This window comes from Eublepharis macularius, chromosome 10 (assembly GCF_028583425.1).
Source record: "Eublepharis macularius isolate TG4126 chromosome 10, MPM_Emac_v1.0, whole genome shotgun sequence".
Lineage (NCBI taxonomy): Eukaryota > Metazoa > Chordata > Lepidosauria > Squamata > Eublepharidae > Eublepharis > Eublepharis macularius.
In genome coordinates, this window is record NC_072799.1 from 31317859 (window position 1) to 31334271 (window position 16413).

Genomic DNA, 16413 nt, shown 5'->3' on the forward strand with positions numbered 1-16413 from the left:
GTTTGCATCCGGAGTGGGAAAGCATGCAACTTAGGAAAAGTAGAAATGTCTCCAAAGCTCTTCCACCAGCTCTCTCAAACCCGTGTGAAACATGTTGAATCAAATGACTCATTTGAACCCATCAAAAAGTATTTTGTAGTTTTATTACAAAGCTTTTATTTAAAAAACAAATGCTCAGCACATTAACTCAAACTGGAATGACAAAAAATATATATCAATTGACGGGGTTTTTTTTGGCAAAGGCTGTGCCTTAACTATTTAAAAAAAAGGGATACATCGATGTTCATTTCAACAACTGGCATAAAATCCCACTAAACAAGCTAACAAAAACAGATACAAATACAGAACAATTGAAGTAATAATAATTCAAGTGCTGGGCCTTTTATACAAGGAAATTTAGGGCAGGGAGGAGAGCTCACTGCAGTCAGATCTGATGAGGTGTGCTGTCTACACATACGGAGGAGGCAAACGGTGGGATGGAATCAACATAGCTACTGACCAGCTGATTGGTACAATTATAGGACTCCAGAGAATATGCAATAAGGAATTATGTTACAAAATGTTAGGGGGGTGGGGCACACACTTCCATCTTAATTGTTCCTCTGTTGTAAGAAAAACAACAACAACCCAGGGTTTTCCTTTTATTTAAAAAAAATGGATTCAAGACTTTGATGCTTATTTCAAAAGCTCAAGGACAATAAAATATACACCAAGGAAATGACTAAAATATAAAAGCATTCAAGTTTTCTTTTAAAAGATTGATCCTTTTATACTGTTAAATAAAACTGGATTGTGCCTTCTTCAACAAATTAACCTTATTCCTTCTCTGAAGGGCCAGGATGGCTGATGACACCACTTTCTTGGTTGAAGCAAAGACAACACAGCTGAAGTATTTTGGTGCTGACTCAGACAAACGTGTGACATACAAATGAAGGAGTGTGTAAGGCAGAGGGAAGGCGAGAAGCTTCTCTGCTAATGGGTAGTTCTGAAATGCTCATCTTGTTCTTTTTAGTGTGTCAGTTTTAGGGGTCCGTGGTAGCGTAAGGACGTGGCAGTGATTGTCTTTATGGTTCAGTGTCTTTAGCAGTGACAGTAGGGCAAGTTTAGACATCCGAGACATACTCCTTAGTGGTGGTCCGTGCAGATGAAGGACATGCCTGGAAATTTAACAAGCTTCCATTTCAAGAAGGGGCCCTGATGTTGCTGCTTTCGCTTTGCATGTTGAAAAAGCATTTCTCTTTCCACCTGCAAAAGACCAGAAAATGAGAATGTTCAGCAAGTTTTTTTGTAATGCATCAAGACAACTGCATTAATTGTTTGACAGAAATGCTGCTTTACATTTATATAGTGCTTCAGAAGCTCTATATAAAAAGTGCTATAAAAAGGCTCAAGTACATTACTTCCATAATGCTTACAAAACAATCCTAGAAGTTGGGCCTGTATTACCATGAAATTGTAAATGAGAGTGCTGAGTAAATGCGGCTTGTCCACCTAACTTAGGCTGTCATCTGCCCACCCATGGCCGGTAAACCATCACTTTTGACCCCAACTCTTTGCCCTTGGAAAATTGAGGAGCTATAGAAAAAAAATGGCCTCGAGAGTAATAGTCTAGGAAGTTCCCTGTGTCTTCATGGTCTTTACCCAAGAGATTAGGGGGAAATCCTCTGGACTTTCACCAGGAAGAAAATCATATTCTTTTCCAGCTCCACCCTCCCCAGGCATTGCCCTCAAAATTGCCCTGCATTTGCTGAGGCAGTGCTGCGAACTCTAGCTTAATACTGTCCATGCTGGCAGCAGCGCTCCAAGGTCTCAGCCAGAGGTCTTTCCCAGTCCTGCTACCTCATATAATTTAATTCAAGAATGAAAACCAGAACCTTTTACATGGAAAGCATGTGCTTCCCCCACCCCCGTGCTTCCCCCACCCCCAATCAGTGGCCCCTCTATTAACAGTTAAACACACATGAGGCTGCTTTATACTAAATCAGACCATCCATCCATCCAGATCAGTATTGTCTACTCAAACTGGCAGTGGCTTTCCAGGACCTCAAGCAGAGGTCTTCCCCATCATCTATTACTTGCTCCTTTAAATTTAAGATGCCAGGGATTGAACCTGGGACCTTCTGCATGCAAAGCAGAGGCTCTTCTGCTGAGTCACAGCCTTACCTGCTCACCATAGAAACAACCATAACTGATGGGCACGGCAGAAGTGACGCTCTGCCACCGACTCATTATGATGCAGAAAACAATATTAGAAACCACCCCACCACAACTGCCCAATCACAGCATCCTAGGGTTGGAAGGTACCTCTAGGGTCATCTAGTCCAGCCCCCTGTGCAATGCAGGAAATTCATAACCCCCACCCCCACCACCCCAGTGAACCCTGCTCCATGACCAGAAGATGGCAAAACACCTCCAGGATCCCTAGCCAAACTGGCCTGTGGAAATTGCTACCTGACCCCAAGATGGCAATCGGCATTATCCTGGGCATGTAAGAAGGGCCATGAGAACTAAGCACTGATGTAACACATTTTGCCCTTCCCCTCATGATATGCCCAGGTTCACAGAATCAGCATTGCCGTCAGATGGCCATTTAACCTCTGCTTAAAAACCTCCAAAGGAGAGCTCACAACCTCCCAAGGAAGCCTGTTCCACTGAGGGACTGCTGTAACTGTCAGGAAGTTCTTCCTAATGTTTAGCTGAAAACTCATTTTATTTAATTTCAAACTGTGGGTTCTGGTCCAACCTTCTGGGGCAGCGGAAAACAGCTCCACGACAGCCCTTCAAGTACTTGAAGATGGTTATCATATCACCTCTCAGTTGTCTCCTCTCCAGGCTAAACATTCCTTCAACTTTTCCTCATAGGACTTGGTCTCCAGACCCCTCACCATCTTTGTTGCCCTCCTCTGGACACGTTCCAGCTTGTCTGTACCCTTCTTAAATTGTGGTGTCCCAAACTGAACACAATACTCTAGGTGAGGTCTAACCAGAGCAGAGTAGAGCGATACCATCACTTCCCGTGATCTGGACACTGCTTCTGTTGTTACAGCCCAAAACCGCATTTGCCTTTTTAGCTACCATATCACGCTGCTTACTCATGTTCAGTGTATGATCTACTAACAGCTAGATCCTTTTCGCACATACTACTGCCAAGACAAGTCTCCCCCGCATTTGACTTTTCCTTCCTAATTGCAGAACTTTGCATTTATCTCTGTTAAAATTCATTTTGTTTTAGCCCAGTTTTCCAGGCTGTGAAGATAATCCTGTATCTTTACTCTGTCTTTGACCATATTTGCTGTCGCTCCCAATTTAGTATCATTTGCAAATTTAATTAGCATTCCTTCTATTCCTTTATCCAAATCATTTATAAAAATGTTGAACAGAACAGTTCCCAGGACTGATCCCTGAGGAACTCCACTTGTCACTCTTCTCCAAGAGGATGAGGAACCATTAACTAGCACTCTCGGTGTGATCTGTCAACCAGTTACAGATCCACCTAATAGTAATAAGATCTAAACCACATTTTGCCAACTTGTTGACAAGGATATTATGTGGAACCTTATCAAAAGCCTTACTGAAATTGAGATAAACTATATCTACAGTATTCCCCTGATCCAGCAAGGTAGTAGTTTTCTCAAATAAAGAGATAATGTTAGTCTGACATGACTTGCTCTTGAGAAACCTATGCTGGCTCTTAGTAATCACTGCCTTCCTTTCTAACTGCTCAAGGAATGACTGATGATTTGTTCTAAGACTTTTCCAAGTATAGATGTCAAGCTGATGGGTTGGTAGTTACCTGGATCCTCCTTTTTCCCCTTCTTGAAGATCGGGACATTTGCCTGCCTCCAATCTTCTGGCACCAATGTCAAGCACTCACGCTAAATGGCTGGAACATTATCCGTATCAGCCATACCCTTCAAAATTAAGCTTGAGATACATCACTGGAGAACTGAGGCCTCCATATGATTCAGTTGTTTAATAGAAGCCTGGTTACATTTTAAGCATTTGACTATAGCAAGAATTCTGATATTTTTAAATCCATGTGCCAATTCAATGAATATGTGTCTTATCAAGTACAGCTGAATAAAAGGGAAATGGACCTCAGGAACCCATTCACACAACCACACACGCAAACACAATGATACTGTATACTGGTGCTCCAAGTTAAACATAGAAGCAACAGTTTGGCTCTCTTCCCCTGCCAAGCCCTAAGCTTTGAGACCATTATGAACCATATGTTATTACTAGTGTAGTGGCAGTAAAAAAGGTAAAGGTAGTCCCCTGCGCAAGCACCGAGTCATTACTGACCCATGGGTGGGGGGGGGGGGGAGGATGTCGCATTCACGACATTTTCTTGGCAGACTTTTTACGGGGTGGTTTGCCATTGCCTTCCCCAGTCATCTACACTTTACCTCCAGGAAACTGGGTACTCTTTCTACCGACCTCGGAAGGATGGAAGGCTGAGTCAACCTTGAGCCGGCTACCTGAATCCAGCTTCTGCCGGGATTGAACTCAGGTTGTGAGCAGAGCTTGGACTGCAGTACTGCAGCTTACCACTCTGCACCACAGTGTAGTGGCAACTCTTTGTCAAATGGGCTGTGTATGTAAGCCAACCAGTGTTTCAGGTGACCCAATGCAGAAAATACAAAGGTGCAAACCAAACTGCATGTCACTGACTGAGTTCACAGGGAGCGTTTCCCCCTTTCTCCACACATGTTTATACAGAGAGTAAACTTACACCTGTTCCTGGGCTCAGTCCTGTTCCCCCCCCCCTTTTCCAGTTACACCTCCATGACCTTTCAAAAGGCAAAGTCAAGTTCTCTCTGGACAAGAGCAGCTTTCAACCAAGGTGGTCGTCTACAGCTAACTAACCTAGTTCCTATTTCCTCATAAAAGTACTCTTTTTTTAAGGCATCCTCGGTTTCCTGTCTTTAAAAAAAAAAAAAACTTGCTCCAGAAGACATTGGGATCAAAGAGTCATGAAGGGCTCTACTTTTCCAAGAAGCATGAAGGAGAGGCCAAGCAAACAGCAAAGGAACACTGGAGAGAGCACCCTGCCGATTTATATTTACTTTGGGCCTTTTCATCCCAGAATTTCAAAGGTTTGGTCCAGGTTGCTCTTCCTGGGAAGGTTTTCCTCTCAGAGCTACATTAAAACATTCTGTTTCCTGTTGAGGAACGGCCTCGAGGCGCCAGGCCAGTGGTTCACAGCAGTCTGATACAAGCCCTGCGATTCAGAACGACTCCCCATTAGCAGCCAGGAATGCATTCCTCACTGAAGGAAATGAAATGCCCTTCTGTTGAGATGTTTCCCAGTTTCTCCACCGCCGCCCTCGTCTCTTACCAGCAGCCCGACTTTGAAGTGAGGAGGTTAAAATAATGTCCTTGGCCTTGCCCTGGCCTTCTGTCCTCAAAGTGGACACTTTTTATAAATATAAAAAAAGTTTCTCTCAAAGAGCTAGCGTAGCATTTTTTGGACTTTTAGTTTGATAAATTTCCTCTATTATTCCAGTGCTGACTGGAAAAAAGGCTGCAAATACAATTGCTAATCTGTACAGCACAACCCTCCAGATTTCTGGGTCTGCTTTGTACTGCTTTGTTTTAGTTTTCATGTTGACCGTGAAATGTTAGCGAGTTGGATTCAAGCCTCCTCCTGCTTGTGAAAAGCACTTCCACCCAGGGTAGAGGGGAAGGTCATTTTGCTGCCCCCCCTATGGCTGCAGACACCCCTCGCTTTACTCTCATACCATTTCCAATGACCTCATTCCTGAGGAGCTCGGTGGGGAAGGCATGCAATCCCTTCCATGGCGATGCAGAGGTTCGTGAAGTAAAGATCTTCTCCACTGTAAAAACAATTTTAAAAAATTCCAAGCCTCTGCAAGCACGAATGACAAACTAGAAGTTGATTCCATTCCCTGCCAATAAGTTGATCAGAGCCTTAAAGGGACAGCTATGGTGTTGCCTTACAGATATAAAACAGGTGAAGCCAGGGTTCTTTTCAAGAAACCACAGGTATGTGCTTCAGAGACTGGAGACTTCCCACATCTAAGGCTTCACTGGAGGGCTGCAGCTGAAGTCTCGCCAAGCCAGGCATGCCCGAGCAAAGCCCAACCCGCAAGTGAAGTCGGCGCAATCAAAGACTGCAATTACAGCTCCCTGGCTGTGGTTAGGCTTCAAAGCGAAGCGCTGCGAGTCACATTTTGCATATGCGAAGCCTTGAGCCTGAGCCACAACAAGAACCTCCGTCTCTGCCATTTATGCCTTAGCGCAGATCTGACTGCAGTAAAGCAATGAGGAATTGTTCCACAGAAATAAAAGTTGAGCATTAAAAAAAAATTGTTCTCAAGTTATAAGGTAACACTGAGATTTTGGCAGCAAGATGACTTCTGACATGCAGAGATCAGAGGCGACCCCCCCCTCCCCAGAAACAGCCTTTCCCCGCACTCTCTGAATTATAAAAAGGGGGTGGGGGGTGGGAGCACATTGATATGAGCCGTATTTTGCAATTATTTCATTTGGATTTACTCATGAATAACTCAGTCTTAAACATTTATGGATGACGCGAAGCTCAGACACAGGAAAAGTGGATTTAACCAGCTTTCCCTATGGCAGGAATCACAACTTGAACAACCAATCCTTCTCTTCTAAGGACTGTAGATTGCAGTCTTTAGTTTCCTCAGACAACTGTTACATTGTACGTTGTACAATGTTATAGTTGAGACTTATCAATAAACAGGCATATTCAGGATATTTGTGTATTTTCTTAAATATTGACTACTCCTATACATATTTAAGAATTGCTAGATGTGGAACCTTTCCACATCTACAGAAACTGATCATTTCTTTCGATTTCCTAATTTGTTATGCATTCCAGAACAATAACATTTTACCGCTGTCCTTTATGCCTTCTCTAACACACCGTATCTTAAAATCTGATGATCTAAGTAGTGGGTAGTGGGGGGAAACTCCCTTGTTCAGCATATTACATTTTGGTCAAATCTGCAAATTTATAATTACTTCAAATTCTAATTAATCAATCTGGCAGACCTGCAACTTAAGCATACAGGTGTTTGTTTTAGACTATTTTTGGTTCTGTCGTGTCACTGTAAGCAGGGAAAGAAATAGGAAATAAGGAATAATAGGAATAACAGGAATAAGTTTGCCTTCCCTTTTATCAGTAAAATTGGTATTTTAAAGCAGTTATATTGAAGTCACAATAGAACAAGCTGGAGGGGGCATGAGGATCTGGTGGGGGGTGGGATATTCTTTAAAAATCTCTGATGTCCAAAATTCCGTCTCTTCAGCTCTCATGAACAGAGAGATATTTCCTGCTCCCCTTTCTTTTACAAGATGCTCCACTGCTTACAAATCTCTACGTCACCGAGAGCATGTTCAGTCCTCATCAGGTTTTAATTTACGCAGTCTTACTTCTCCCTGCATACTCAAGGAGTCCACCAAGGCTGTAGAGACCCACCCCCTCAGCTGTGGGTGACCCTGTTGAGTAGCCATCGTCATCTACTTGGGCCAGCCACTCTAACATGAGAGTGATGGAATCTAAATGCATTAAGACAGAAGGCAAACAACTGAATTCTATTTAATAAACCACTTGACAGCCCTACCTTGATAATCAGATTAAAATGTGGATTTATAACCTGTCCCATCCCAAAGGCTCCATATCATATGCTGCATTAACACTGTTACCTGCTGCACCCCTTGGATTCTCCTCTGTCATACAATCTGTATATATAAACCAAGATTCTCTTACCAATGAGAACCAAAACTTGGGAGAGAAGCGACACCGGTACACGGCTTTCTGTGAATGTATTATCAAGTAAGCGCGCTGCTATACTTAAAAGCCTCCCTGATATTTCTTCCATAGAAATATATTTATTTCATTTAGCTCCTGCCCAAGGGATACCCAAAGCAGCTTACATTATTGTTTTTTCTTCCATTTTATCCTCACAACAATCCTGCCAAAAGGGTGTGGACTAGCAAAAGGTAACCCAGCAAGCTTCCACGATAGAGTGGGGATTCCAACCTGCGTCTCCAAGATCCTTAAACTTACCAGGTTGCCTGTTGTGACAGGAGACTCTCTGCCTGCTGTCCCTTGCCAAAGATCAGCAGGGGGGAAAAGGAGGGGTGTCACTTCCAGCATAAATCTGGAACCAAGGGCAGTGTAACCATCTAGGATTACACAAACTCTGTGGTAAAATCATAGTTTTTCTTGGAGGGGGGGGGTCCCTAGAGTGATATGCTGACCTTACTACTGGGTTTACCCTGGATGTGACTTCATACCATTGGTGCAACATTACTCCTTCATGTCTCCATCCCTCCCTCTCCTGCCGGTTGCCAGACAATGCTGCTAACGGCTGGTAACTCCACAGATCCTTCTCTAACATACTAACTACTGCATAATATAGTTTTTAAAAACTTAATATTAAAAATAAAAACACTTCTGATGAAATCCTGTTTGCCAATACATATAGTTTTGAAAGATCCCTATAATGTGGTACTTCCAATGAAGTAAATTTGAATGGGGCTATTTATATGAGCTCTGACTGACCCATGTTATTTCCAGGTCGTACATAAATAACACAATAATGATGGCATTATCTTTGGCTGAACCAAAAATAGCCCAGTGTAGTCAAGGCACATTATACTCAATGGGCCTGGCCTACTGGAAAGGACTGAGTTTACATAGCTCTCACAGTAACAAGGATAGGTCTGGTAAGAATGATCTTGTGACAATACATTGGCAAAAGTCATTTCTCCTGACATAACTAGGACCTAAGTAGCAACAATATAGTACAAATCATATACTAAAATCATTAAAATAGATAACCAAGAGCTTACTTCTATAGACTTCAAGGTACTTTCCATAAGTGCTCTTCCTTCACTCCATTTATAGCTACACCAGGAGTTCCCAAGGTGTAGGTACTTGCCTCACCTCTTATGAGAGGCCATTCCACAACTGCAGAGGACTAATCAAAAAAGCCTGGGCTTTAACAGACTCTGTCTTTGATATCAAAGAGACTGTCAGGAGACCCTGTGGTAAAGAGGGCACTTGCCATATGGACTGATACTGGTAGATATAGTCCTTTAAATATGTGGATCATAAAGGGCTTTAAAGGTTAACACCAGTACCATTGGACTCAGAAACAAACTGGCAGGCAAGTGAAGACACTTCATTCCTGGTGTAATGTGGTCCCGACGGACTATCTCAATAACTGACAGACTGCCACATTTCTCTGAATCCTCTTCAAGGGCAGCCCCATGCACAGGTGTATTACAGTAATCTAGGCTTCAAGTTACCACAGCATGGTTAGTATTCTTTTAAAATTAAATTTTTGAATTTTCTTTTTTTTAAAGGATTAGATAAATTCATAGAGAACAGCTCAGAGACATGAACATTAAATGGAATTTCCACACTCAGAACTCTATACTGTTAAGTACTAGATGCTGGAGGACCAATGACAAGGAAGGCCTATTGCCTATTAACCTGTTTCTGAGCTTCCCTGAGGTTATCTGGCTGGCCTCTGATGGCAACAGAAAGCGGGGCCAGATAGATTTGATATGATCCAGTAGAGAAATTAAAGTATGCCATTATGATCATACTACAATCATAATGTGTGTGTGTGTAATATGCTCATCCTAACTATTGTAATGCACTATACATAGGTCTCCCATCTAAGTTAACTAGGAGGCTCCAATTGGTGCAAAATGCTGCAGCTTGACTATTGTCAGGAGCAAGCAGGAGCATGAACATCACTCCCATCCTACAGTCTCTCCACTGGCTACCTATCAGTTACCATGCTCAGTTCAAAGTATTGGTATTCCATACAAAGCTCTTTATGGCCTAGGTCCGGCATACCTACAGGACTGCCTCCCTCCCTATGTCCCTCCATGGCAGCTTTGCTCATCTGAACAGGGTCTCCTGCAGGTACCACCCTGCACATGGGTGAAGTCAACAGCAGCCCGTACATGGGCTTTCTCTGCAGTGGCCCCTCCCCTGTGGAATGGCCTGCCTGAGGAGGTCAGGAGAGCCCCCACCCTCCTGGCTTTTGCAAATGATGCAAAACTGAATTATTCAAAAAGGCTTTTTACTCAGCTAGGAGGGCTATATTGTAGGAAGGGTGTCTTAGATGCTTTGCTAATGAGTTAGGGACCTTAGACCTCACCACTATGTTGCCTTACTTACTTTTAAAACATGTGCTACCTGTGCTTCATGTTGTTTAACATCAGTCCTAGAATTGCTTATGTTCTGTTTCAGCATTTCTTCAACTCTGTATTGGATCCTTGCTAATCATATGTCTTTGTAAACTTGTATTTATTTACCCTATGTCATTGTTTATGGACATTGTCCTTGATACGGATTGCACTAATCTCTTACTATGTAATCCAATTTGAGTCTCAGTGAGAAAGACGGACTATCAATGACACAAATAAATATATAAAATAAATAAATAAAATAGCAATGCTAACAGCACTTTCAATTCTCCTTCTTCCCCAGAAGGTGTCAGCCTACTATATGTGAACAAAACAAACATTGCATACTTTCCACAGTGTTATACTTTAATAACAACACTTAGTTTGTCAGCCTCTGTTGCAAACTCCTCAGTCTTAGAGATGCAGATTTCTTATTTAAACAGGTATTTTAAAAAAAGTAACAGTTACAGTTTGCACCCAGCAATATTGTGTTGAGTTACAAGAAGCACAACTTCTATTTACTAACTTCTGATGTCACAAGGTACTCCAAAACCTGAAGTTTCTATACAACAAAGATTAAGAACATCTTTCAGATGGTCAAAGACATACCCTCTCTTCTCATACTACTTTTGTGTATGCACTGGTTGGCTCTTGAAAAGACAGCTATTAAGAAGCAGGCAATTTCTTAGATGAATCCCCTCATTGTACTTGTTTAATGTGGTAAAGTTACCACAATGTGTGATTCTACTACAGCTTTGCAAAATCATTTCTTCCTTTGAACATATCCTTAAATATACCATGGTCGGGTGAATCCCAGGCTGTTCTTGTCACAAAGTAAGATTTTACCACAGAAATTTTGTACTGAGTGTATTTGACTGGAATGCAAACATGTAATCTGGCCTCAACTGAAGTGCAGTGCAGAGGCACAGGCACAATTCATATGCCATGAACAACCACAATAATGCTTTGCTGTCAGGGAAGTGACGCCTAAGAATCCTTAAGTGTGCACATATTTTTCCCTGCACCATGAGCTAGAAATTAATCATTTCTGCTGTCATAGCAAATCATTTATTTTATTTATTAACTTATTTCCACCTCACCTTTCCCCATGGCTCAAGATGGCTCATAATACTGCTCTATCCAAATGACAAACAATTATTTGGATTTCAAACCATGGTTTAATCCTGGTTTCACATCAAGAGAACAAGCTGTAAGTCTGTAGATCAGATATGACAAACTGGTTTGCTGTGAAAATGGAAATGATTAATTTCTGAACCCAAAGACTTCCAAGGTTCATTCCTATAACAACAAATCATAATTATTACATATGAATCACACTGCCCTGACCTGGAAAGCCCAGCCAAGCCCAATCACATTAGATCTCGGAAGCTTAGTGGGGTTGGTCCTGGTTAGTAACTGGATGGGAGACCACCAGTGAAGACCAGGGTTGCAGAGACAGGCAATGGAAAACCATCTATTAGTCTCTTGCCATGAATAAGCAGGGGTCACCATAAGTCAGCTATGACTTCACATCACTTTCCACCACCACATGAATCATACAATAGTATTGTGTATCCTCCAAATGGCCTTTATGAGTTGATTCACACAATACCTTATTCGTCGGTAGCATTTCTTGTTCTGACAAAGAGTCTAGTCGAAATTTACTAATCAAGATTTTACCTTAACTATTGCCATTTTCAAATATAATAAATGTCCCAGTATTGGGCAGCAATTAGAAACATTATGATCTGAGAGTTGTCCTGGTGCCACACTGTCTGATCTCAGTCTCCTGGGCAGCAATGAGAGAATGTGATTTAGCAGATACATACCTGGCAGGACACTGTCCAACCAGAAATGTCAGTGAATCTTCCCAGCTCAACAGGATTGTCCTGAATGACTCTGCTAAGCATAGCATTTTCCCTTCCCAGCCAAATCACTGTAGCTTCTCAGTGGCTTTGGGGGGGATTTCTAATTGTGTACAAATTATGATGATTCTTAAGCTTCCATAACCTATTCCAATCTCTGGGATTGCAGCTGGTGTGCAGCGGCAAAATTTGCTTATACCTACTGGCAGGTAGGCAAGCAGGACAGATGAGGGGGGAATAGAAACAGAGGCTGTAGCTAGCCTGCTTGCTGGAAGGGAACAGGCAAACAGAAACTTGGCATGCGCACACGTGCCGTTCTGCAGAGACGGGAGGACTACAGGCTATGGTAACTGGATCCATATTCCTCAAGTTCAGAATGATTCTGTGGGGTTATCTAGTTCTACATCATACATCCTCAACACCACATTTACAATATCACAGGCTTTCATGGGCTCAAACACACAAAAGTTATAATAAAAAAATAAATGTAATAAATCTGTTGGTCTAGACTAGAAGTTTGAAGGAGTAGGGGGAAAGGGCTGCCTTTAAAAAGACCTTGAGGAATTGAGTGAAATGTTTTTTAAGGTAAGGCGTTGTAGTATGATTTTTTAATGTAATACAGTCTACAGCATTAGATAATAACATTCTTTCCTAAGTATTCTGCAGGCATAAAATATTTCAAAGATATGTTCATTATTTAAATGCGACTAATTTGGTCCAAGATTTCTACAATGATAAACTATTATGGGTTCAGTGTTTTCAATGTTAAAAAGTTTAACTTGATACCCAGATATACTGCTAGTCCTATGAGATTGCTTATCCAAATAATACAGTCCCTTTTATTTGCTACAAAAGTGTTTCATTTCAACTTTTAATATTCCCTGCCCCTCAGACGACAAACCCTAGGATATATACATGTTGAGCTAGCATAGAGTGCAGCAGTTTTCAGCTTTCTTTTTCGTAAGTGTTGGGTATAGTCATAATTTTACTTTTAGTAATTACTCTTCTTGGGCACACTTCTAAATCCTGTAAGTATGCCCAAGAGTGCCGTTTGGTATCCTGTAACATATTTTACACCGATGAAGTAGTAAAAGGAGTTTAGGTTTGATAACAAAGAAAGTTTCACACATATTTCAATGCTTTCCAGACTTTGTTTTCCTCTCCCAACTGTCCCAATGGGTTCAACATTTCTACAAATTGTGTATCTCTACAGAGTAATCTTCTGTTGCAAAAAACACACACAGCTAGCTACCCCACTGGATTTCAAAAAAGCAATTCTTAGCAAGAAAGAAGGAGCCTGAAGACTTCTTGCTTCTGCTTGACTGAAAAGCTGTCTCACTAGAGTCCTGCATCATCTTTTCCTCTATTCCTAGACGTTTATTTATAAATTTTATATGCTGCCTCTCCAGAGGCCTGCTCAGTTGCACTGTATCTATATCAGCTGCATCTAGTTTTTAAGGGTTTAGGATCGCAGTACCCCAAGTAATAGCAGAAGGAGGAAATCAGGAAGAGATTCCCCCACCACGCATGCACTGTGCATCTTGAAGGCCTCTTCCATCTGTGTTTGCACTACTAAACTTGTCCTACAGCCCCATTTCATACCGTGGGTACTTCTTAGTCCTATTTTCTGCTTGTGGCCAGCTGTAACAGCTGTGTGTATACAGTGCCAAGAAAACCTGAACTCTGAACAGGATTATGAAAATCAAGCCAATTTGCATGTATTTCCTTTTTGCATAATTTATCCTGCTTCCAAGATTCAGAGCATTGGGATTTTTGTTTTGGCAGCTTTTTTTTTGGCAAGAAGAAAGATGGCACTGGGAAATGGAGGAAAGGCAAGGGAATTGAGGTTGATGTTAGCTTCCGAGCAAGGTCAGGAAAACAAACAATAGCAGAGTATTAAGGCACTATCTCGGAACCTTAATTCTGTCCTCCCTGGCAGCTCAACATGATTGCCTGGACCCCATTTGGTTTTTAAACTTAGAGGGCTGTCTAGATTATCAATGCGGCACACACACAAAACTCCCCTAACAGTTGTCACTCATCTGTTGGTAGGATCTTCAGAGAAGTTCTCTTATAGGATTGTGCATTTTCCCAGAACTCAAAAACTGGAAAAATATATGATTCTCCTCCCCACAATGTGCATTTCATAGGCTGTGCTATCTGGAGTCACATGCAAGGAATACAACATGCATCTCCCTTGAAAGAGAGAGATGAAATTTCTGTTTCAAGAAAAGCTGTCACTTTCTACTATTATTAAATTATGTAGGGCATGTTTTCCAAGTCAGTCCAATAACATCCTCATGGCAACTGAAACTATCCAATATGCAAATTTCCCATAGTAGACACTTGGGAATTGAGGCAATGGCTGCTTATTGGGGTCAGGGATGTTCTTGAAATTTAGTAAGCAAAGAGTATCCCTGCTGGTGTTTCTATTAAAAAGATGGCTTGCTTTTAAAAATCTAAAGTTTGATTAGATGGAATACGGATATCAAAGCATGTCATTCAAGACAACAGGCAGAGAACTTTTGGAGGGGTTGTCCAATGAGCAAAAATTGTGAAACTTGTACTAACCTCCAGCATCAACGTATTGAAAGATAGCACATTGTTAGCATAATGTCAGAACAATGTAAGCAGCTTGTATCTAAGACAGACCCTGCAAGAACAGTTTGCAATAGCTTTGCTCCTTTGCTACTAAACTAGGCAGGAGATGAGAATCTGCACACACAGCAGGTAACAAATCTACCATTAATGGTGGTATCAAGTCTAACATTTTTAGTTGAGATTATTCTGTATCTACCTTAGTTTTAGTAGCAAGATCTATACAACCAACAGTGTACCACAGTGACAAGTGAAACAAAGTCTTGAGTTGAAATAAAGACCCACTTCCATGAATATGAAATTCAAACAGAAAAAAAAACACATGAGAAAATCAAACTAATTCTCCTTTGCCCAGACAGCAGTAGGCAATTGATGTAAATTAACTTGCATGCTGAAAAATAGTTCTACCTTGCTTTTAATGATTTTTGCATCACCTTGCTGGCCAGAATGGTTTGACTGCTTAGTGAAATCATTCTAGTGCATCACAGGTAGACTTACAGCTACTCAGTGAGGTATGGTCAGATTGTAAGGTGTAAATTAAAGAAAAAAGGTAGAGACTAAAAACACAGCCGGTATAAAAACCATCCATCACAAAAGCATTCATTTGAGGAGAAAGCACTTCAAAAATTTGTGCTGGAGTCATGTTTGTTTCATAGTTAAAGCAAGAGAGACCTACAAAGATCTAATTTTACAAATTTAGCAGAAAGGCTTGAGAAATATTCTTACCATGCTTCAGATGTAGGCAGCTGTCATTCTTGGGGCTGCACCTGTAGAAGATCGTTGTTCTTTAACAAATTTCTACTGCAGATTTTTTTTCCACACTCCAAATAAAAGGGTCTTATGCTAGAATATTATGCCGATTTGTTTCCTCTGCCTTTCATGGTTCTTATACCAGCCATTTTGTGTTTAATAATAATAAAAAGTGAAAAAGACCTCACTGATGCTTTGAGCCAACCTACTAGGCAACTATTTGAGTGTGCCAATTTTTCTGAAAGTTTACACTCTGGGCCATAGGAATAAAATAGCTCAACGTTCCCATACATAGCTCACCCACTACCCTCATTGTGGGGGCAAATGTATGGATCCAAACTCTCTGCCACCTATCTCAGTGGCCAGAAGCAAAAATTCTCTATTATTCTAGAGGTCAGTGGGGCAGAGACTCACTCAAACCACTTACAAGTGTAAAGAGAAAGCCAAGTCCAGGGTCAACAGAGACAGCAGAACAGGTAGAAGAGTTGTCTTTTGTACTGTCTATATGCATAGAGGCAAGGAGATGGTAATTCAGCACTTGCTTGAAACCATCTTCAGTTGCCAGGGCCCCTACCAAGCCTGAGTGAGAAGGGAACACAGGCTGGCTATTCTGTAGAAAGAGTTGCCCTCCCACTCTGTGCTACAACTCAGCATCACTTTGCCAAAGAGCAGTCTGGCTGGTGGAGACTACCGGGAGTCTCTGCACTGACCCCCCCCCCCCCGAAGTAATGGGAGTCTTCTCCTTTGTTCCAGATTCTGAAAAGAGGTGGCATAGAGCTCGATTCCAAGCATTTCCTCATCATGAGAGTAAGACTCATTATTTGACACTCTGCTGGGTGTTGGAATGCATGGTAATGAAGATAAGCAATAACAGAATTAAGATGGAACTGAATGTATCCATTATGAAGCTGTTTCCTTTTTGAAGAATTTTATATATAACATCAGAATTAAGCACTGACACAAAGTGTTAAGATCGAGTTTTTAAAACAAACATTCA

General features: G+C 41.5%; 1 protein-coding gene across 2 annotated transcripts in view; it reads right to left on the bottom strand.

Annotated features, from left to right (window-relative positions):
• Nucleotides 1-662: 662 nt before the first annotated feature.
• The window catches only part of LEF1 (lymphoid enhancer binding factor 1), a 122093-nt gene continuing 106342 nt past the window's right edge, over nucleotides 663-16413 (bottom strand). The window contains exons 12-13 of one of the 2 annotated variants that reach the window (XM_054990546.1): nucleotides 15393-15433; nucleotides 1160-1245 (exon numbers count right to left, since the gene is read on the bottom strand). In XM_054990546.1, coding sequence (XP_054846521.1) covers nucleotides 15399-15433 — 35 coding nt within the window. In that variant the 3' untranslated portion in view covers nucleotides 1160-1245; nucleotides 15393-15398. Of the gene's footprint in view, nucleotides 1246-15392; nucleotides 15434-16413 lie in introns of both variants that reach the window. The other variant, XM_054990545.1, reaches the window with a different exon arrangement.